Below are 23,943 nucleotides of genomic sequence, written 5' to 3' on the forward strand. Positions count from 1 at the left end.
ACATTCCCCATATGTCTACTTCATGTTTGGATCATGTTGGGAATGATATTTTATTTTTTGGGGATGTTACAAGGCTTAGAAGTTTAGAAGCAAATCTTGAAATTCTTCAGAAATTTTCAAAAAAACAATTTTTAGGGACCAGTTCAGGTCTGAAGTCACTTTGCAAGGCTTACATAATAGAAACCACCCAAAAATGACCCCATTCTATAAACTACACCCCTCGAGGTATTCAAAACTGATTTTACAAACTTTGTTAACCCTTTAGGTGTTCCACAAGAATTAATGGAAAATAGAGATACAATTTCAAAATTTCACTTTTTTGGCAGATTCTCCATTTTAATAATTTTTTTCCAGTTACAAAGCAAGGGTTAACAGCCAAACCAAACTCAATATTTATGGCCTTGATTCTGTAGTTTACAGAAACACCCCATATGTGGTCGTAAACTACTGTATGGGCACATGGCAGGGCGCAGAAGGAAAGGAATGCCATACGGTTTTTGGAAGGCAGATTTTGCTGGACTGTTTTTTTTTACACCATGTCCCTTTTGAAGCCCCCCTGATGCACTACTAGAGTAGAAACTCCGTAAAAGTGACCCCATCTAAGAAACTACACCCCTCAAGGTATTCAAAACTGATTTTACAAACGTTGTTAACCCTTTAGGTGTTCCACAAGAGTTATTGGCAAATGGAGATGAAATTTCTAAATTTTAATTTTTTGGCAAATTTTCCATTTTAATCCATTTTTCCCAGTAACAAAGTAAGGGTTAACAGCCAAACAAAACTTAATATTTATGGCCCCGATTCTGTAGTTTACAGAAACACCCCATATGTGGTCGTAAACAGCTGTACGGTCACACGGCAGGGCACAGAAGGAAAGGAATGCCATACGGTTTTTGGAAGGCAGATTTTGCTGGACTGTTTTTTTTGACACCATGTCCCATTTGAAGCCCTCCTGATGCACCCCTAGAGTAGAAACTCCATAAAAGTGACCCCATTTTAGAAACTTCGGGATAGGGTGGCAGTATTGTTGGTACTAGTTTAGGGTACATATGATTTTTTGTTGCTCTATATTACACTTTTTGTGAGTCAAGATAACAAGAAATAGCTGTTTTGGCACCGTTTTTATTTTTTATAATTTACAACATTCATCTGACAGGTTAGATCATGTGGTATTTTTATAGACCAGGTTGTCACGGATGCGGCGATACCTAATATGTATACTTTTTTTTATTTATGTAAGTTTTACAGAAGGATTTCTTTTTTGAAGCAAAAAAAATCATGTTTTAGTGTTTCCATAGTCTGAGAGCCATAATTTTTTCAGTTTTTGGGCGATTACCTTGGGTAGGGTATGATTTTTGCGGGATGAGATGACGGTTTTATTGGCACTATTTTGGGATGCATGTGACTTTTTGATCGCTTGCTATTACACTTTTTGTGATGTAAGATGAAAAAAAATTGTTTATTTAGCACAGTTTTTATTTAAAAATGTTTGCGGTGTTCATCTGAGGGGTTAGATCATGTGATCTTTTTATAGAGCCGGTCGATACCATGATCTTTTACCATGGTGATGTATCATGTAATGACCGGAGTGACGTCACCACAGGTCCTTTTCCTGCACACAGCTAAGATGAAGACAGAAGAGATGCCGGGCTGCGCGAGCAAGTGGATTAAGGTGAGTTAAAAAAAATTTAACCCCTCCAGCGCTATTGTACTATGCATTCTGTATTCAGAATGCTATTATTTTCCCTTATAACCATGTTATAAGGGAAAATAATAATGATCGGGTCTCCATCCCGATCGTCTCCTAGCAACCGTGCGTGAAAATCGCACCGCATCTGCACTTGCTTGCGGATGCTTGCGATTTTCACGCAGCCCCATTCACTTCTATGGGGGCCTGCGTTGCGTGGAAAATGCACAATATAGAGCATGCTGCGATTTTCATGCAACGCATAAGTGATGCGTGAAAATCACAGCTCATGTGCACAACCCCATAGAAATGAATGGGTCGGTATTCAGTGCGGGTGCAATGCGTTCACCTCACGCATGGCACCCGCGCGGAATACTCGCCCGTGTGAACTCAGCCTAAATGATCACGTGAATGGGGGTCCTATTCCCTGTTCTTTTTTTTGTAAACACAGCTTTATTAGTTTCAACATAACTAAAAGCCAGTATAACAATCTCCAATATTACATACATTCAGAGTTATTGTTACAGAATGCGTGAAGAAGCGTGAATCATGACCTGTAGCAATGTACAACTCTCATCATATGACATTACAATTACATTTCAATGAACTTTTTTCCTCCCTAATGTCTTTTATCCTATTGATCACATTCTCATAACCATTCGTTCTCTTCTCTTGAATCGCCTATATTCATCCTGACCTTCCGTACTCGACTCCGGCTCCTTTTCCCTGTTCTGGTGGAGTAGCAGGTCACACATGCGTAATGCCGCTCCATTTATTTTCTATGGGAGTGCCAGAGATATCCGAGTACAGTGTCATAGTGAATGCTCATGCAAGACCTGCCACTCCATAAGAACGGGGGAACGAGACCTCCATTCTTGTGATCGTGGGTGTCCCAGCGTTCAGACCCACAGCTATCAGCTAGTTATCCCCCACCATGTAGATAGGGGATAACTTGAAAACTTTGGCACAAGTCTTGAGGCCTCCTGTTCTCAAACTATGGCCCTGGTTTTCTATTGGTGCCCTATATGTAAATAGGGCTGTGGTTTGCCAAAGGGACATCTACAGGCATTTCTTGTTCAATGCTCTGGCGCTGTCCAGTAGGTGTGGGCAGCCTCTTGATGTATGCTCATGGGGAACTGGTTTGTATGTTGCTTGTTGCCAAACATTACGAGGGTTTGATTGGGTCTTGTAAAAAAAATGTCCTTCACTATGTGGATTGGACACTGTTACCTGGCTGCTGTGCTGGAATAGATCATTATCACTATCCACATCCACGCTGGATCCTCTTCTACTTTGGTCTGCTGAGTACCGCTGGTCTCACTGCCTGATATGTAAGATATGCCTTATTTAGCGAAACCACAGTCATTGCAGAATGACTCTAGTTAGGCTTCACTGGCTGACCATTTAGGGGAGGTGTGTGGTTCACTTTTTTCAAAACCAGTGATGGGTCCTCTTTACCTACCACACTCTGAAATATAACCTCAATCCCACTGCAAATCGACTAAACAATCCAGGGATTAAGGGCATTTTTTAATAGTTTATCAGCTCTTTATCAAAGGTTTTGCTGAAATCCAGATATGCGAAATCAAGGGCACCTTCTTCATCCAACACTTTTGTGACAAAAAAATCAGACAGATTAATGTGTTTACTATGTAACATAATGTTAGTGTAGAGTTTGTCTTTTAAGTCATAGCAAATATTTAATCGTCAAGGGGTGAAAATGCCACAGTCCACAATCGTGCAGTCCACTTTTGGTCTCTCATTGTATGTTGGGATGTCCTCCATTTTCTGTAGCACTTCACTACCTTCAATCAGTTGTCTAAAAGGTAAAAAAACAAACAATTCCATTGCTCCATTGTTCTGAAACATAAATGCTGACAAAAAGTCATGGTTGTCAGAGTTGGCCTTTATATGGATCAGATTTGCAGTAAAAAAAAAAGTGGGAAACTACACTGCCTGTCCAAAAAAAAAAAGTCACCTGGATTTAACTAAGCAAATAGTTATGAGCCTCCTATTGGATAATTACTGCATGGGCGATTATTTTTCAGCTGGCAATAAGTTATTTAACCCCAACTGGTGCAATGAGTTGCTTCTCATTTCTTAAACAACCATGTCGAAAGACACATCTCGTGGTCGTGGAAAAGATGTTAGTCTGTTTGAGAAGGGTCAAATCATTGGCATGCATCGAGCAGAGAAAACATCTAAGGAGATTGCAGAAACTGCAAAAATTGGGTTAAGAACTGTCCAACGCATTAGGCTACTTTCACACTTGCGTTGTTCTTTTCCGGCATAGAGTTCCGTCACAGGGGCTCTATACCGGAAAAGAACTGATCAGGTATGTCCCCATGCATTCTGAATGGAGAGTAATCCGTTCAGTTTGCATCAGTATGTCTTCAGTTCAGTCGTTTTGACTGATCAGGCAAAAGAGAAAACCGTAGCATGCTACGGTTTTATCTCCGGCTAAAAAAACTGAAGACTTGCCTTAATGCCGGATCAGGCATTTTTTCCCATAGGAATGTATTAGTGCCGGATCCGGCATTCAGAATACCGGAATGCCGGATCCGTCCTTCCGGTATGCGCATGCGCAGACTGAAAAAAAGGTGAAAAAATAAATGCCGGATCCGTTTTTGCCGGATGACACCGGAAAGACGGATCCGGCATTTCAATGCATTTTTTCGACTGATCAGGCATTTTTAAGACTGATCAGGATCCTGATCAGTCTTACTAATGCCATCAGTTAGCATATATTTTGCCTGATCCGGCAGGCAGTTCCGGCGACGGAACTGCTTGCCGGATCTCTCTGCCGCAAGTGTGAAAGTAGCCTTATTAGAAACTGGAAGGATAGTGTGGACCCATTGTCTTCGAGGAAGAAATGTGGCAGGAAAAAAATCCTGAATGATCGTGAACGGCGATCACTTAAATGTTTGGTGAAATCAAATCGAAGAAAAAAAACACTAGAACTCAGGGCTATGTTTAATAGTGAAAGTAAGAGCATTTCAACACGCACAATGCGAAGGGAACTCAAGGGATTGGGACTGAACAGCTGTGTAGCCGTAAGAAAACCACTAATCAGTGAGGCAAACCAGAAAAAAAGGCTAGGGAGCATAAAGATTAGACTCTTGAGCAATGGAAGAAGGTCATGTGGTCTGATGAGTCCAGATTTACCCTGTTCCAGAGTGATGGGCGCATCAGGGTAAGAAGAGAGGCAGATGAAGTGATGCACCCAGAGTCCAGACCTTAACCCCATTGAGAATCTTTGGGATGTGCTGGAGAAGGCTTTGCGCAGCAGTCAGACTCTACCATCATTCAATGCAAGATCTTGGTGAAAAATGAATGCAACACTGGATGGAAATAAATCTTGTGACATCGCAGAAGCTTAGTGAAACAATGCCACAGCGAATGCGTGCCGTAATCAAAGCTAAAGGCGGTCCAACTAAATATTAGAGTGTGTGAGCTTTTTTTTTTGGGTGGCGACTTTTTTTTTTGGACAGGCAGTATATATATGTCAGTAAATCATTGGTGACAATTAAGGAAATAAACCAGTCATTTACGACTATGATAAGCAGCAAATTCCAAAACCTCCTATCCTGGGTTGAGAACTGTGAAATAATGATAATTATTCATTTGTCAGATGAATATATACATATGGCAGCAGGTTTGTACAGGAAATCTAGCAATTACCCGTGTTGCTGCTTGCAGACCAGAATATTTTCCGGTTGGGATACTCACCCAAATGCAACAAGTTTTGTATCCATGTATGGAGTAGCCTGTAGAGTGATATAGAATTGGGAACCATTGGAATGTCTTCCCTTGTTGGCCATACCAAGAATTCCCCGCTTATTGTGAGGAACTGCATAATTTTCGTCTGCAAAATAATGGTCCAGTAAATAAAGGTTAGGAGCAAGCAATTGACGTCTATATGACCTGAGTAACGGAAAGTACTGTCAAAACGTAATAGCTCCACCTCAAGACGCCAGTACCATGGGAAAACAAATGCTAACCTCTACAACCCATACTGAGACATGGTTTACACACATCAGTAATAGCTTCATTGCATTTTCAAATGATGGTTCTGCGTTAACCCTTACAGCATAATAGCATTGCCTGTAATTGATTCCAAATTGTTTAGTCAAGACAACTAAGCCAACTGGCAATGTCTTCAGACCACACTGTACACAAAAGGTGGAGTGTAGCAGAAAGTATTTTCTTAGGTGTTGTGCGCAGCATGGCATGTATGAATAATATTTAAAGGCTATGGACACCTTCTGGGGACATTCTTTTATCATTACATTGTACTCATTTTGAGCTAAAAATCTTTTTTTAAATTTGTTTTTATAAAAAATTAGAGATCAGCGAATTTCATATTTTGAAATTCGTTCACACTTCGTTTGGTGGTAAATGGTGAATTGCATTATGGATTCTGTTACCACGGACCATAACGCAATTCTATGACGGAATGCATAACGGAATTCCTTTAGAGGCATTTTGTCATTATAGAAGTCTATGGGCTGCAAAACGGATCCGTCCTGTTTCCGTTATGCAGGAGAGGACTCCCCTGCATAAGGGAAACGGGAGGGATCCGTTTTGCAGCCCATAAACTTCTATTATGACGGAATGAATAATGGAATGACTTTAGAGGTATTCCGTTATTCATTCCGTCATAATAGAAGTCTATGGGCTGCAAAGCGGTTATACAGGGAAGGACTCTAAAGGCATTCCGTTATGCATTCCGTCATAGAATTGCGTTATGATCCGTGGTAACGGAATCCATAACGTAATTCGCCTTTAACCAACAAACGAAGTGTGAACGAATTTCATAAGCGGAAATTCGCTCATCTCTATTAAAAATGTACAGCCATTTCTGAGATAGCTCAATTCTTAGCAAACTGATAAGAATATGGCTTAAATACGTGTTTATGAGGTCAAGAGATAAGCGCTCTACTGGGTCATCAGCTGAGAAAGTCATAGCTTTGCAAACAGACAGATTTTCTAACCTTTGTATCAAAGAAACAGCTGAACATTTTTAATAAAGACTAATGGAAACAATGTTTTGTAGCCCAAAATGAGTAAAATGCAATCATAAGAATGCCCTTGAAGGTGAACATAGCCTTCAAGTTCAACCTACCAGCCGTAGCAGATGCCCTGTCTATTGTATGCATGGTAACAGACAGGCAGAAGAGTATACACACTTCATTTTGTTGAACACTGTCATACACAAAGGTCTCTTACAGAAAAGGTGGGAGTCATTTTCTGTGATCTATGGAATATGGAGAACACAAGCAAAAGGGGATATATTAGCCTTCCATACATCTATGTTGTGATCCATTAAAATAGCCATGTTCCCAGGAAGAGTATGAATGCTAATTTGGGGGGAAATTGTTGGACATTCATAATCATCAGTATAAAAGAAGAAAGACACCATCTCATTGAGCCTCTCCTGCACAGACCAAAGCGTGCCCAGGGTATCACTTTGCAGTTGCTTGGCCAGAAGTCTAGTTGGAATACTAGACATGGGGTTTTCTTTCCGGGTCATAAGCATAGGATGTGGACAGTAAGAACCTTTATATCATTGCATTTGTTGTTTACATACACTATATAAAAAGACACATATGCATGTTTTTCCTCAATATTTAACATGAAATCTGAATAAACCTTTCCTGTTTTTGGTCAATTAGGATTACCATAATTATTATTATTTGCCAAATGCCAGAATAGTGCACGAGACAGAATGTTTTAAGGCCTTTTTATTACTTTCTGCAAAGTCAAAAGTTTACATACATTTCATTAATATTTGGTACCATTGCACCTAAACTGTATGACTTGGGTCAAACGTTTTGAATATCCTTCCACAAGCTTCTCACAATAGTTGGTCGGAATTTGGGCCCATTTCTCCTGACACAACTGGTGTAACTGAGCCACGTTTGTTGGTCGCCTTGCTCGCACCTGCCTTTTCAGCTTTCCCCATAAATGTTCAATAGTATTGAGACCAGGGCTTTGTGATGGCCACTCCAAAACACTGACTTTATTATCCTTAAGCCACTTTGTAACCAGTTTGGCAGTATGCTTCGGGTCATTGTCTATTTGGAAGACCTAATCTTCTTTAATCATGATGCCATCTATTTTGTGAAGTGCACCAGTCCCTTCTGCAGCAAAACAAGCCCACGACATGATGCTGCCACCCCCGTGTTTCACAGTTGGGATGGTGTTCTTAGGCTTCCAAACTTCTCCCTTTTTGTTCCAAACGTAACGATGGTCATTATGGCCAAAAAGTTCAATTTTAGTTTCGTCAGACCACAGGACATGTGTCCAAAAATGTAGGTCTTTGTTTCTGTGTGCATTTGCAAACAATCTGGCTTTTTTATGTTTCTTTTGGAGTAATAGCTTCTTCCTGGCAGAGTGGCCTTTCAGCCCATGTTGATACAGTACTCGTTTCACTGTGGGTATTGACACAATCTTACCAGCTTCCGCCATCATCTTCACAAGGTCTTTTGCTTTTGTTCTTGGGTTGATATGCACATGTCGGACCAAAGCGCGTTCATCTCTGGGACACAGAACCCGTCTCCTTCCTGAACGGTATGATGGCTGGACATCTTGTTTGTACTTGCATGTAATTGTTTGTACAGATGAACGAGGCACCTTCAGGTATCTTGAAATTGCACCTAAGGTTGAGCCAGACTTGAGCAAGTCCATAATTCTCTTCCTGATATCTTGGCTGTTTCTTTAGACTGTCCCATGATGCTACACAAAGAAGCAGTGTGTTTCAGGTGTGCATTTAAATGCATCCACAGGTGTCTTTAATTAACTCAGATGTTACCAACTAACCTAACAGAAGCTTCCAAACACATGACACCATCATATGGGCAGTCCAGCATTGTTTAAAGGCAAAGTAATCTTAGTGTATGTAAACTTTTGACATTGCAGAAAGTAATAAAAATGCCTTAAAACATTCTCTCTCATTATTCTGGCATTTGGCAAATAATAGCAACAGTTATGGTAATCCTAATTGACCAAAAACAGGAAAGGTTTATTCTGACTTCATGTCAGATATTGAGAAAAACATGAATATGTGTCTTTTTATATGGTGTATGTAAACTTCTGGTTTCAACTGTATATACCGTATTTTCCGGCGTATAAGACGACCCCCAACTTTTCCAGTTAAAATATAGGTTTGGGGTATACTCGCCGTATAAGACTACCCCTCCAATGCTATTTACCTTGGCATCAAGATCTGCAGCTAATTGTTGTGCAATTTTTGTTTTTTGCCTCAGCACCATGTTATGCCTTTCCAAGAATCTAGTACACCAGGATACAGTGGCTTTAAATCTGTTGCTGTGATCTGGGTTAGATTTGGCCCACTGAAGAGCAAACAAACGTATTTTATTTCCTGTCACTACATAACCGTTTTGGCGATGCTCATTCACCATGTCTGCTACATGTTTTTCGAGTTCTGGCCAATGTGGGGTGCCTCTTCTTAATGCACACTTACCCCTTGGCATACTCTTTAATGCTTTTTCATTTGCTTTCCAGTCCCGAACCATCTTTTCTGTTACTCCGTATTGTCTTGCAACAGCACAGTTATTATGTTCCATGGCAAAGTTTACAACTTTAAGTTTGAAACTGGCTTCATATTTCTTTCTTCTTGCTGGTAGAGCCATGATGGGGTCTTGACTGTTAGCCATTTGCATACTGTACTGTATGTACTGGTGCTGTACTGTATGATCCAGTACAGATACTGGTGCTGTACTGTATGTACAGATACTGGTGCTGTAATGTATTCACCACCACAAGTATCTGCTCCCCAGATAGACTCTGTTTTTTCACCACAGATAAGATGCACACCAAACTTCATTAGAGATCTGCCGTTCCAACATTAGAATTGGCTGAAGTGCAGATGCTCCTGCTTCCTCCTGCCTTCCCTCAGAATTGCCAATCCAACCCAGTATACAACAACCAGCCAATCACGGCAAGTGATGTACCGGTATTTTCTGTGCACACTGTATACAAAGCCTGCTTGGATTGGGTGGGTCAGCTCTCCCTGCCTGCCCAGCCCTCCCTGTCTCCAAGACGATCTGAGCGGTAGTACGCAATGTGATACTGCCGGCATGAGAAAACCACTGAGAGCAGGGAGAGGGGGCTGCTTCAGGGGCAGCTGGCCGGGATGCAGCGCACGGTGGCTCAGCTAGCCTCTAGTCCGGCTAGGAAGTAAGTTTCAGCACGCCGTATACTGGCATATAAGACGACACCCGGCGTATAAGACGACACCCGACTTTTGAGAAGATTTTCATGTGTTAAAAAGTAGTCTTATACGCAGGAAAATACAGTATATTCAATGTTTTAATATATTTCATTATATTAAAGTCATCTTTAATTTGTAAGGTTGTATTAGTCTGTGATTGTTGCATCCTCATCACTAGCATAGAACATTCAGAGGTGAGGTTATAGTTAGGTGTTAGTTATGGGTCCATAATGATTCCCCATTGCCAGTGACTGGATGATGTGGCTATGTGATATGTCAATAGTGATGCAGCCTCACTGAGCCTTACTGTGTACACAAGCCTGGTGATAACACAGCACACTGCCAGATATCACTGTGTAGCCTTTATGATTTTATTGGTATGTGATTAAAGCAATATGTTGTTTGCACCTCACTTCACAGACTATGCCCTGGGCATTCTGACTGCTTTTTATTTTATTTTCCATTTATCTATTCTGATAGAATAACATTTAAAGGGGTTATGCCATGATTAGGGATGAGCGAATCGACTTCAGAAGTCGATTCGCATAAAACTTTGTTAGAATACTGTACGGAGCAAGCGCTCCGTACAGTATTAGAATGTATTGGCTCTGATGAGCCGAAGTTATTACTTCGGGTAAAAAAATAATTTCTACTTTAAAAAAACATTTCCTGAACTCGGGTTCAGTTCCAATGTACCACTTGGATCCGAACCCGAGTACGCTCACTCCGTACAGTATTCTAACAAAGTTTTATGCAAATCGACTTCGGATGTTTCATCCGAAGTCGATTCGCTCATCCCTAGCCATGATTAATGTAAAAAGAGGAAAATCAGACACCATATAATACATGACAATCTCTTTCTAAGAATGCTAGAACCAGCGATGTACCAAACATGGATCCAAAGGATTCCCTATTCCTTGATCCAGTGGCGTAGGGATCGCCATAGCAGCCATAGCAATGGCTATGGGGCCCTACGCCACGGGGGGCCCGGGCCGCCGGCTGAGGATTAAAAAAAATAAAAAAATTCATGTGGCGAGTGGCGGTGCGATAGGGGGCGGCCCCCCCCCCATCATTGGTGACAGCAGCAGTTCCGATCGGAGTCCCAGCAGTGTAATGCTGGGGCTCCGATCGGTTACCATGGCAGCCAGGACGCTACTGAAGTCCTGTCTGCCATGGCCAGTTACTCTGCAGCACTATACTGACATGCGCTGTGGTCGCCCGGCGCTCCTTCTTCTTGTAACTTGTCACAGGTCTGTGTGGCGCATTGCTATAAGCATAAGCAATGCGTCGCACAGACCTTTGAGTTACAAGAAGAAGGAGCGCCGGGCGGCCACAGCGCATGTAAGTATGATACTGACTAACTGACCATGGCAGACAGGACTTCAGTAGCATCCTGGCTGCCATGGTAACCGATCGGAGCCCCAGCATCAGCATTACACTGCTGGGACTCCGATCGGAACTGCCGCTGCCACCAATGATGGGGGGGGAGGGATTGGAGGGCGCACTGCCCACCAACGATTTTAATACTGGGGAGGGTGCACTGCCCACCAATGATTTTAATACTGGGGAGGGGGGGGCGCACTGCCCACCAATGATTTTAATACCGGGGAGGGTGCATTGCCCACCAATGATTTTAATACCGGGGAGGGGGGGGGGTGCACTGCCCACCAATGATTTTAATACCGGGGAGGGGGGGGGCGCACTGGCGGCTGATGGAGAGGCACTGTGGGCTGATGGAGAAGGTACTGGGGGCTGGTGAGAGGCACTGGAAGCTGATGGAGATTCACTGACTGGGGGCCGATGGAGAGACACTGGGGGACCGCTGGTGAGAGGCACTGGGAGCTGATGGAGAGGCACTGGGAGCTGATGGAGAGGCACTGGGAGCTGATGGAGAGGCACTGGGAGCTGATGGAGAGGCACTGGGGGCTGATAGAGAGGGTACTGGGGGCTGATAGAGAGGCTACTGGGGGCTGCTATGAGGCTACTGGGGGCTGCTATGAGGCTACTGGGGGCTGCTATGAGGCTACTGGGGGCTGCTATGAGGCTACTGGGGGCTGCTATGAGGCTACTGGGGGCTGCTATGAGGCCACTGGGGGCTGCTATGAGGCATGGGGCTCTTATCTGAGGTCTGATTGGGGGTCATTCATATTGGGGCTGGCCCCTGCCTTGATCCAATTGTTCTGTTAGATTGTCTTCAGGCTGGCAGAACAGGGAGTGTGTCCTTTCTCAGGGGCATGTCCTTTCTGCTACAGCTCATTCTCTATCACAGCTGATGGGGTCTGTACTTTCTGCAGCAACTGTCTCCCTGTAAACGTCACAGCTTTTAACAGTAGACAGGGCTGGAGGTAGTTAAATGATGGAACTGAGCATGTGGGACTACCTCAGCAGGTGGATGTGCACATTACTATACAGATTAAACACCAGGGGGCACCAATATAACATTTAAGGCTACTTTCACACTCGCGTTTTGTGCGGATCCGTCTGCATCCACTCAGAACGGATCCGTTTGTATTATCTTTAACATTGCCAAGACTGATCCGTCTTGAACACTATTGAAAGTCAATGGAGGACGGATCCGTTTTCTATTGTGCCAGATTGTGTCAGTGAAAACGGATCCGTCCCCATTGACTTACATTGTGTGTCAGAACGGATTCGTTTGGCTCAGTTTCATTAGTCTGTCTCCAAAGCGGAATAGAGACTGATCGGAGGCAAACTGATGCATTCTGAGCGGATCCTTTTCCATTCATAATGCATTAGGGCAAAACTAATCAGCTCTCACAAGCGGTCCAAAACTGATCAGTTTTGCCCTAATGCATTCTGAATGGAAAAGGATCCGCTCAGAATGCATCAGTTTGCCTCTGATCAGTCTCCATTCTGCTCTGGAGGCGGACACCAAAATGCTGCTTGCAGCGTTTTTGTGTCCGTCTGACGAAACTGAGCCAAACTGATCCGTTCTGACACACAATGTAAGTCAATGGGGATCCATCCTCTATTGACTTTCAATGGTGTTCAAGACGGATCTGTCTTGGCTATGTTAAAGATAATACAAACTGATCCGTTCTAAACGGATGCAGACATTTGTATTATTTGAACCGATCCCTCTGTGCAGATCCATGACGGATCCGCACCAAACGCCAGTGTGAAAGTAGCCTCAAACAAACCGACTGAAATACACAAGTTACCTTCAAATGTATTTCCAAAAATAGATTCTCCTCCATTTCCTTTTCCAGATGCTATATCTTTTTAAAAAATATGAAAAACATCAATAGCACTAAATTACTTTTTTTTTTTTACATTTTAATGAAAGGGTAGTAAACGAGTTTCAAAATTGTGTTACATATTAGGCATACATTTAAAGGGCTTTTCTGGGATTTTTATATTGAAGGCCGGTCCTCAGATTAGATCATCAAAATCAGACTGGCAGAGGACTGACACCCCACCAGGGCCGTCTTTAACAAGGGGCAAAAAGGCAGCTGCCCCGGGCCCAGTTGCTCCTGGGGGGCCCAAGGCAGCTGCCTCTTGAGCCCTGCTAGCCACTGCCCCGGGTGTCAGGCTGTCAGCTACACAGGGGGTGCTGCCATGCCTGCCGGCACTCCAGGCAGCGTACTGTGAGAGCTGTGATTCTCTAGGACCTTAGATGACATCATCACCATGTGACCAGTAACCTAGCAATATTACTGGTCACATGGCTATGAGGTCATCAAGGTCCTGTAGAAGTTTGCCTTAACTGTGGAGCTTTTTTTGTGAAGATTACATTAGAAAAAGGTGACAGGGGCTGTTATGCTAATATACTGTAAACTACTGTATAGTGGGGTGCTGTATAGTGTGGGGGCCTGTATACTGTGGGGGGCTGTATACTGTGGGGGGCTGTATACTGTAGGGGCCTGTATATTCTGGAGTGCTATACTGCTGTACTGTATAGTGTGGGGGGCTGTATACTGTGGGTGCTGTATATTGTGGAGTGCTATACTGCTGTACTGTATACTGTGGGGGGCTGTATACTGTGGGTGCTGTATATTGTGGAGTGCTATACTGCTGTACTGTATAGTGTGGGGGGCTGCATACTGTATACTGTGGGTGCTGTATATTGTGGAGTGCTATACTGCTGTACTGTATACTGTGGGGGGCTGTATACTGTAGGTGCTGTATATTGTGGAGTGCTATACTGCTGTACTGTATAGTGTGGGGTGCTGTATCGTGTATAGTTTGGGGTACTGTATACAGTGAGGTGCTATACTGCTCTACTGTATACTGTGAGGTGTTGTATACTGTAGGGTGCTGTATACTGTGGGCTACTATACTGCTCTACTATATACTGTGGGGTACTATACTGCATACTGTGTGGTGCTGTATACTATAGGGTGCTATACTGCATACTGTGGGTTGCTGTATACTATAGGGTGCTATACTGCATACTGTGGGGTGCACAGTAACACTAGGGTAAGCCGAGCCCTGGTCTCCTTCCTGCAGAGCGGTGCCCATTTCCAGCCTGAGCCCAGATGCCCAGAGCACTGATCCTGAGCCGCTGGAGTCTTCAGAACTGGAAGTATTTACAGTCATTCACTGTACTCTACCAGATGTGTGGATTTTTTGTGTGTGTGTTGTGGTGGAGGGCGTGATTGCCTGCTAAGGTGTGGGAAGGCGGGATCCAGGGGGCCCAAGTAAATTTTTGCCCGGGGTCCAATTAATATTAAAGACGGCCCTGCACCCCACACTGCAGATGGTCAGCTTGGAGCAGCTCCGGCACTAGAAATAGGCAACGGAACTACACAGCCCCATCTATTGTGTAGTGGAGGGGATAGGCCATCAATATTAAAATCTTGGAATACCCCTTTAAAGAGGTTGTTTGAGGTTAGAAAAACTATTTTTGTCTGGTTTTTTTTCTATACAGAAATAGTTTCACTCCGTGGGGCTGAATAACAATTCCAGACTTAGCTGATGGACAAGAGTGCTGCTGATTCTGTGACAAAAAGGCCTGTATGTCTATTGCCAAAATGTACAAAAAAAGCTGGTTTTCATATGGCTCCCCAGGACAGCAGGAACTATTGAGTAATAATGCATACGGATATTATTCTGTATTATTAGAACATGTAAGCCTGCAAAAACACAGCTTAGTACTTAAAATATTTTTACCTCCCCCTTGTATCCAGCCATTTTTCACTATGCGGTGGAATAGAGAACCTTTGTAATGCAATTTCAAGCCATTCTGAGAATCTCCAGATTCACCAGAGCACAAGTACTGGAAGTTTTTGCATGTTTTTGGGCATATATCTGAAAATAACTTAAATATAAAATGTTATTGCAGACAAGGAATATATAGCATATTAACAATATTAAAAGTGCATTAAACTTAAAGGGGTTTTCTGAGAATTAAGAAAATGAAAATATAAATATATTTACCAAATACATTTCATTATTTATAATGGTTCATTTTGTCTGGGGAGCAATTATTAGGAGAAATAAAATGGCTGCCGTCCACACAAAACCTGTCCTAATCACACAGGAGGACAAGTTACTTTACAACACTGAGGTAAAGACCTGCCTCATTCTCCTCTCTGCTCTGCTTGTCAGGAATTATGATCCTGAATACAGATGATAAGATTTTCAGCTGAATCTCTGTAGACACGGAGTTCATGAAGAGACATGAAGTACAGAGAGGATGGACAGGACAGGTAATGTGGGGCTGTGGTAATAGAGACTGCATACAAGTGCTGCTGCTCATTATCTACACCCTAACCCTCCTCTCTGTACTTCATGTCTCCACATGGACTCAATTCTTACAGAGATTGAGCAGAAGATCATATTAAACTGTATTCAGGATCATAATCCTTGACAAGTAAGAAAGGAAGATGGCGCAGCTCTTTAAAGGGGTTCTGCACTTTGTTTAAACTGATGATCTATCCTCTGGATAGATCATCAGCATCTGATCGGCGGGGGTCCGACAGCCGGGACCCCCGCCAATCAGTTGTTTGAGAAGGCAGCGGCGCTCCAGCAGCGCCGCGGCCTTCTCACTGTTTACCGCCGGCCCAGTGACATCACAACTAGTATCAACTTGCCTGGGCAGGGCTAAGCTCCGTTCACTTGTCAAACAGCTGATCAGATGCTGATGATCTATCCAGAGGATAGATCATCAGTTTAAACAAAGTGCAGAACCCCTTTAACTTGTTCTCCTGTGTAATTAGGGCAGGTTTTGTGTGGACTAGTAGGATTGCAGCCATTTTATCTTTTTTAATGATTGCTGGACAAAACGAGCCATTATAAATAATGAAAGGTATTTGGTAATATATTTATAATAATGAATAATATTTAAGTATTTTCATTTTCTTAATTCCCAGAGAACCCCTTTAAACAGTTTTTACTTGCATGTCAGTTAGGCTCTGCTCAGATCACCATTATGGCCTCCGCTTAGCATCTGCCCTGGGAAAAGTACTCAATGTACCCACTAAGCGTTTCCATTAGGTTCCATTCCAATGGAGGCCAAAAAAAGTGTCCTTATGGCCAGTATACTTTGGTATACTGCAAAAAATGTACAGAATACCATGCTAAACTATGCAATTTTATACAACAGTACTAAGTGGTATAAAGTTTTTTTGTTTGCCAGTGGGGCTCTATTGGCAACATAGCCCAATGTACAGTACATCTATGCAGGGTGATATGTCACAGGCCTCCACTAGAGTTTGATGTCAGGCGCTTTTTCCAAGTGTATATAAAACGGAGGCCATTATCATTATGAGAGCAGGTCCAGTACCAATATACATGTATTCTCTATTGCTGCACTGGTTTATCCATTACTGAAATGTAAACTGCATGAAATCAGTGAGCAGTTTGCTAATTTAGCTGCTGCGTTTGTTTTATGGCATATTTATGATATGGTACTCATATACTTCTACCACTGTATCACTGACTGTAGGAAATTATATTACTGCAAAAAGGTGCTGATTCTGAAGGTTCTGATAACATTCCAGAAATGTTAAAATAATTATGTTAAATTTTCCTCTCAAGTTAAACTTCTTGTGTCCATTTCATATATACCATGAAAAACACTTTGAACCATGGGCGGACATATTGTCATTATAGTATATATTATACAAGGAGCAGAAAAGAAATCAGACGGAAAAAGAAAAAGAAGACAGTGGTGAGTGCCGCAAATCTTTTCATCTACCATTATATACATATTGCCATTATAGTTTGATCAGCTGCACAGAGTCCGTTACAAAACTTAACAAGATAGTAGAACCTCTAAATCAAGATGCAGAGTCTAAAGGAGTCTTCCTAAGCTTAACTGGAGGCAAATCCGATAGTCTGCTCTGGCAGAGGAGCAGACTACTGGAGATACCGTTTATGGCATAGCCGAACACTGCCAGGCACTGGGGGATGGGGATCTAGCGGTGCCCAGCTATGTGTCCAGCTATGCCAGATATGGTAACTCCGGTAGTCTGCTCCTCTGCCAGAACAGACTACCGGATTTGCCTACAGAAGATATATACGCAGCCTAAGGCTACTTTCACACTAGCGGCAACCTTCTCTGGCAGGCTGTTCCGGAGGGTGAACAGCCTGATGGATCCGTGCTGCCGCTAGTGCACACGTGCCGCCTGAGGTTCACTCCGGCCCCATTGACTATAATAGGGGAGGGTCAGAGTTCTGGCGCAGCACGGCAAACATGCTGAGAGGCGGCCAGAATAAAACTATGACATGTCGTAGTATTATTCCGACCGCCTCTCGAAATGACAATTGTAATTATAATATGTAATTAGGGTTGCAACATAAATACAAAATATAGATAGAAGCACACTAACCTGAGGTTCAGGCACAGCATCGAAGGCAATGTACCTTTAGATATGGCCCGAGCTGCAACACCATTGTGCTGCCCCTTTTACCATACTTGTCACGACCGCTATCCCAGCAGCAGTCGTGTCGCACCAGACAGAGGGGAAGGGGGACCCTTATCTACGGATGGGAAATAGAATGGCCACCCCTGAGTAACCCTAAGCTGGCACCTGTCTGCCCTGATACCCTAGACGGGGTGTGAACCCGTGCGGTGAGCTGGATGCCTAAACCCTCAGTCGCCCTAACACTGGACTGGGGAAAGGCCGATGGGAGCGCTAGTCACCATCACTCACGTCTAGGAGAACAACAGGGGAAGACAACAACAAACAATCTACAGCAGATAGACTTATCCAGTCACGAGCAGAGAAGGCGATCCCAAACACGACAGTCCACGCCGGACAAGAGCTCCACAGCAACACCATCAATCGATCTCCTTCCAAGGTCAGAGTAGCACTGGAAGTAAGGACTATATCTGGCAATGACTGCAAGTGAAACTGAAACTAATATAGTAGCTGGGAGTGGCAGACAGGACTCACCTGAGAAGGATGCCTACAAACTCCCAGTCAGGACAAAAAGGTTCACAAGGCAAAACCCAGATGACATACCCTGAACCACGGAGCAAACTCACAAGCTATCGCGAGTAGCAAGTCGCTGCGACCTTCTCCTCCCAGACCTGTCTGGATCAGTCACAGTCGTGACAGTACCCCCCTTTCTACGAGGGGCCCCTGGACCCTCAAGACCAGGCCTCTCCGGATGGGAGCTATGAAAAGCCCGAATGAGTCTGTCCGCTTTTATCTCTGATGCTGGAACCCACATTCTCTCTTCGGAACCATAACCTGTCCAGTGCACCAGGTACTGAAGAGAGCGGCGAACATATCGTGAATCAACAATCTTTTCTACCTGAAACTCAAGACTGCCATCAACAACCACCGGTGGAGGCGGTAGTGCAATGGTTCAGGAGGTTCTACATATCTCTTAAGCAGAGATCTGTGGAAGACATTATGGATCCTTAGAGTCTGAGGTAGCTCCAGACGAAAAGCCACCGGGTTAATAATCTTAATTACCCTATAAGGACCAATAAATCTCGGACCCAATTTCCACGAGGGAACCTTCAACTTGATATTTCTGGTAGACAACCACACCAAGTCATTCACCCCAAGGTCCGGACCTTCAGAGCGCTTCCTATCAGCCGCACGTTTGTATCTACCACCAATTCTCTTCAAACTTTCTTGCACACTCTGCCACACTGAAGAAAGTGAAGACGCAAATCGTTCCTCCTCGGGAATCCCAGACGGCCCCCCCTCACTAAACGTACAAAACTGAGGATGGAAACCATACGCACCAAAAAATGGTGACTTATCAGTGGATTCTTGACGACGATTATTAATGGCGAACTCAGCTAACGGTAAATAAGATGACCATTCCTCCTGATTTTCGGAAACAAAGCATCTCAAATATGTCTCTAAGTTTTGATTGGTACGTTCAGTCTGACCGTTGGACTGTGGATGGAAAGATGAAGAAAACGACAGATGAACCCCTAAACGAGAACAAAAAGCTTTCCAAAATTTAGAAACGAATTGGGTACCACGATCCGAAACAATATCGGAAGGGACCCCGTGAAGCTTCACGATGTGGTCAATAAAAACCTGAGCCAGTATGTTAGCATTAGGCAATGCGGCAAGAGCAATAAAGTGCACCATTTTACTGAATCTGTCAACAACTACCAGAATAACAGTCTTCCCCGCTGATACTGGTAGATCCGTAATGAAATCCATTGACAGGTGCGTCCAAGGCCTGTTGGGGATGGCCAGAGGTAAAAGACGCCCTGCCGGACGAGTATGATCTACCTTAGAACGAGCACAGGTAGCACATGCAGACACAAAATTCAACACCTCCTGGCGCCATTTAGGCCACCAGAACCGACGAGACACTAACTCAGAGGTTGCCCTACTACCTGGGTGTCCTGCCAGTGTGGAGTTATGGTGTTCTTTTAGTATCTCCAGTCGTAAATTTTCTGGCACAAACAGTTTACCCGAGGGGCAGGAGGCCGGGGCTTCCCCCTGGGCTTCCAACACCCTCGCCTCCAACCTGAGTGTAATGCAGAGACCACACCCCCTTTTGCAAAATGGGCTCTGGTACCTCAACATCACCCCCTCCAGGAAAACTACGAGACAATGCATCCGCCTTAGTATTTTTGCCCCCGGGCGATAGGTTATTACAAAATTAAACCTAGTAAAAAATAACGACCACCGAGCCTGTCTAGGGGTAAGACGTTTAGCAGACTCCAGATATAATAAGTTTTTGTGATCAGTAATCACCGTGACGGGATGAACCGCCCCCTCCAAAAAAGACCGCCACTCCTCAAAGGCCAACTTAATAGCCAAAAGTTCCCTGTTGCCATATCATAGTTCCTTTCTGCAGTAGACAATTTCTTCGAAAAGAAAGCACACGGACGCCATTCACCAGGGGACGGGCCCTGAGATAGTACCGCTCCCACCCCCACCTCTGATGCGTCAACCTCTACAATAAAAGGAAGCGAGACATCTGGCTGTACGAGAATAGGGGCCGAGGTGAACCTTTCCTTCAGAGACGCAAAGGCAGTTTTGGCTGCATGTGACCATTTGGAAAAATCGGATCCCTTTCGGGTCATGTCCGTCAGTGGTTTGACCACCAAGGAATAGTTCTTTATAAACTTTCTATAAAAATTGGCAAACCCCAGGAAGCGTTGCAATGCCTTCAGGTTCTCAGGCAGATCCCAGTCTATAATCGCCCGGACTTTCTCTGGATCCATGCGGAAACCTGAATCTGACAACACATACCCCAGAAATGGCAGTTCTTTTACGGCGAACACACATTTTTCTAACTTAGCAAACAATTTGTTGGCCCTTAATATCTGCAGCACTTGTCTCACATGGATCTTATGTGTATCCAGATCCGGGGAATAGACCAGGATGTCATCAAGATATATCACAACAAATCTCCCGATAAGGTGACCAAAAATATCGTTGACAAAATGTTGGAATACCGCAGGCGCATTAGTAAGACCAAATGGCATGACCAGATTTTCATAATGCCCTTCCGGAGTATTAAAAGCCGTCTTCCACTCATCCCCCTCTTTGATGCGAACCAGGTTATAGGCTCCTCTGAGATCCATTTTGGAGAACCATTTAGCACCAGCAACCTGATTAAAGAGGTCGGGAATGAGAGGAAGAGGATAGGGATCTCGGATAGTTATCCGGTTTAATTCCCGGAAATCCAGGCAAGGACGTAGGCCCCCATCTTTCTTTTTAACGAAAAAGAACCCTGCAGCCACAGGTGAAGAAGAGGGTCTGATGTGTCCCTTAGCCAAACTCTCCGAAATATAATCTTTCATAGCCTTCCTCTCCGGGCCGGAAAGATTGTATAACCGGGTTTTAGGTAGTTTTGCCCCAGGTAATAGATTAATCGGGCAATCATATGGACGATGAGGTGGTAACCCCTGACAACCCTTCTCAGAGAACACATCTATAAAATCTGACAGAAAGGCAGGTAAAGATGTTACAGAGAGTGTAGAGCACCTACTACTCAAGCAGTTGTCCTTACAACGTTTACTCCACTCCACAATCTCCCCGGCCTGCCAATCCACCACTGGATTGTGAGTCACCAGCCAGGGAAGCCCCAATACTATAGGAGCCGGAAGACCGTCCAGGACATAACAAGAGATATGCTCTTTATGGAGGTCCCCTACCTGCAGATGGATATTATGGATGATCTGAGTTAACTCTCTCTGAGTAAGAGGGGAGGAGTCGATGGCAAAAACAGGAATAGTTCTGCATACCGGTTCCGGAGTAAAACCCAGAGCCTGAGCAAACCGTGAATCCACCAAGTTAACCCCCGCCCCACTGTCCAAAAAGACGGAACAGATCTCAGTTTTATTGCCAGCCTCAACGGTAGCGGACAACAAAAACTGAGACATGCGTATGGAGGAAACGAATACGCCCAGACTGTTCTCCTCCGCACAGTCTGGAGACTCTAGTTTTCCGGCGGCTCCTTTGTTTGTGGTCTCTTGGGTTCTGAGGGACAAACTTTTACAAAATGACCCCTCCCCCCACAACGAAAACAAACCTCTGACCTACGGCGGAATTTAGGAGGATTCACCCGTCTAGTGGCGCCCCCTATTTGCATTGGTTCGACTGGACCATAACAGACCGATCCCTGCCCTATAGAGGCCTCCGTAAAATTTAATAGTCTCTCCCTGAGTCGTCTGTCGATTCTTATGGACAGAGACATAGCCGCCTCAAGAGACCCAGGGACCTCGTATATCGCCAGCGCATCTTTTAATTTTTCAGACAACCCCTGGCAGAACTGACTCCTAAGGGCCGAGTCGTTCCATAACGTATCAGTAGCCCACCTACGGAATTCGGAACAATATAGTTCAGCAGACCGGTTCTCTTGCCGAAGTCTACGTAGCTTAGACTCAGCCAGTGAGACCCTGTCCGGGTCATCATATACGAGACCCAGGGCTTCAAAAAACTCCTCCACTGATCGTAAGGCCAGAGAGTCTGATGGTAGGGAGAAAGCCCAAGCCTGCGGATCTCCTTGCAGGAGAGAAATTACAATGCCCACCCGTTGTTCCTCACCGCCGGAGGATCTAGGGCGTAACCTGAAGAACAACTTGCAAGCTTCTCTGAAGGTTACAAATTGGTCTCTCCCTCCTGAGAACCTATCAGGTAAAGCTACTTTTGGCTCAGGAGTACCTTGGTTTCCCGTAGCAACGGTGGAACCCAAGGATTGCTGCTGCAGCACTGTTGCTTTTAATCCTGCCACTTCAAGGGATAACCCCTGTAATTGTTTCGCCAAAACCGAAACCGGATCCATAGTGGAACAGACAACATTTTTTTTTTTTTAAAGGCCAGATATACTGTCACGACCGCTATCCCAGCAGCAGTCGTGTCGCACCAGACGGAGGGGAAGGGGGACCCTTATCTACGGATGGGAAATAGAATGGCCACCCCTGAGTAACCCTAAGCTGGCACCTGTCTGCCCTGATACCCTAGACGGGGTGTGAACCCGTGCGGCGAGCTGGATGCCTAAACCCTCAGTCGCCCTAACACTGGACTGGGGAAAGGCCGATGGGAGCGCTAGTCACCATCACTCACGTCTAGGAGAACAACAGGGGAAGACAACAACAAACAATCTACAGCAGATAGACTTATCCAGTCACGAGCAGAGAAGGCGATCCCAAACACGACAGTCCACGCCGGACAAGAGCTCCACAGCAACACCATCAATCGATCTCCTTCCAAGGTCAGAGTAGCACTGGAAGTAAGGACTATATCTGGCAATGACTGCAAGTGAAACTGAAACTAATATAGTAGCTGGGAGTGGCAGACAGGACTCACCTGAGAAGGATGCCTACAAACTCCCAGTCAGGACAAAAAGGTTCACAAGGCAAAACCCAGATGACATACCCTGAACCACGGAGCAAACTCACAAGCTATCGCGAGTAGCAAGTCGCTGCGACCTTCTCCTCCCAGACCTGTCTGGATCAGTCACAGTCGTGACAATACTGACCAAATGTGGCCAAGTTCCATTTTGCGTGTTCTATTTTTTTTTTATGGGACTGCGGAACGGACATATGGAGGCAGATAACACACAATGTGCTGTTCAAATTTTTGTGGCCCCATTGAACCAGGCAATGCTTATCACCTGCCCAACACCATCCCTACAGTAAAGCATGATAGAGGTAGCATCATACTGTGGGGGTCTTCTTCAGCGGTTAGGGAGACTGATCTGTGCTATGGGAAAGCTAAATGGAGCAGAAATATTCTTAATGCAAACCTGATCCAAAGTGTTCTGGACCTCAGACTGGGCCAAAGGTTTATCTTCTAAAAAGACAATGACTATACGCACATAGCCAAGACAATTCTGTGAATGTCTTTGTGTGGCCCAGCCAGAGCCCTGACTTGAACCAAATCGAACATCTCTGGAGAGACCTGAAAATGGCTGTCCACCAACAGGATCTGCACAGAAAAATTGCAGAAAATCCCCAAATCCGGTGTGCAAACCTTGTGACATCATACCCAAAAAGACTGGAGGTTGTAATCTTTGCCAAAGTAAAGGGTCTGAATACTTATGTCGATGCAAAATTTTTGTTTTTCCATTTCAATAAAATAGCAAAGATTTTGAACATTCTGTTTTCACTTTGTCATTA

The 23,943-nt window shown here is 44.3% G+C and overlaps 1 protein-coding gene across 1 annotated transcript in view; it reads right to left on the reverse strand.

Annotated features, from left to right (window-relative positions):
• Window positions 1–3,016: 3,016 nt before the first annotated feature.
• Window positions 3,017–23,943, reverse strand: part of PPIL6 (peptidylprolyl isomerase like 6) — a 32,430-nt gene continuing 11,503 nt past the window's right edge. The window contains exons 5-8 of the mRNA XM_040428859.1: window positions 15,057–15,204; window positions 13,106–13,162; window positions 5,417–5,552; window positions 3,017–3,506 (exon numbers count right to left, since the gene is read on the reverse strand). Of these exons, the coding sequence (XP_040284793.1) occupies window positions 3,395–3,506; window positions 5,417–5,552; window positions 13,106–13,162; window positions 15,057–15,204 (453 nt within the window). The 3' untranslated portion in view covers window positions 3,017–3,394. The remainder of the gene's footprint in view (window positions 3,507–5,416; window positions 5,553–13,105; window positions 13,163–15,056; window positions 15,205–23,943) is intronic.

This window comes from Bufo bufo, chromosome 4, assembly GCF_905171765.1.
Source record: "Bufo bufo chromosome 4, aBufBuf1.1, whole genome shotgun sequence".
Classification (NCBI taxonomy): domain Eukaryota; kingdom Metazoa; phylum Chordata; class Amphibia; order Anura; family Bufonidae; genus Bufo; species Bufo bufo.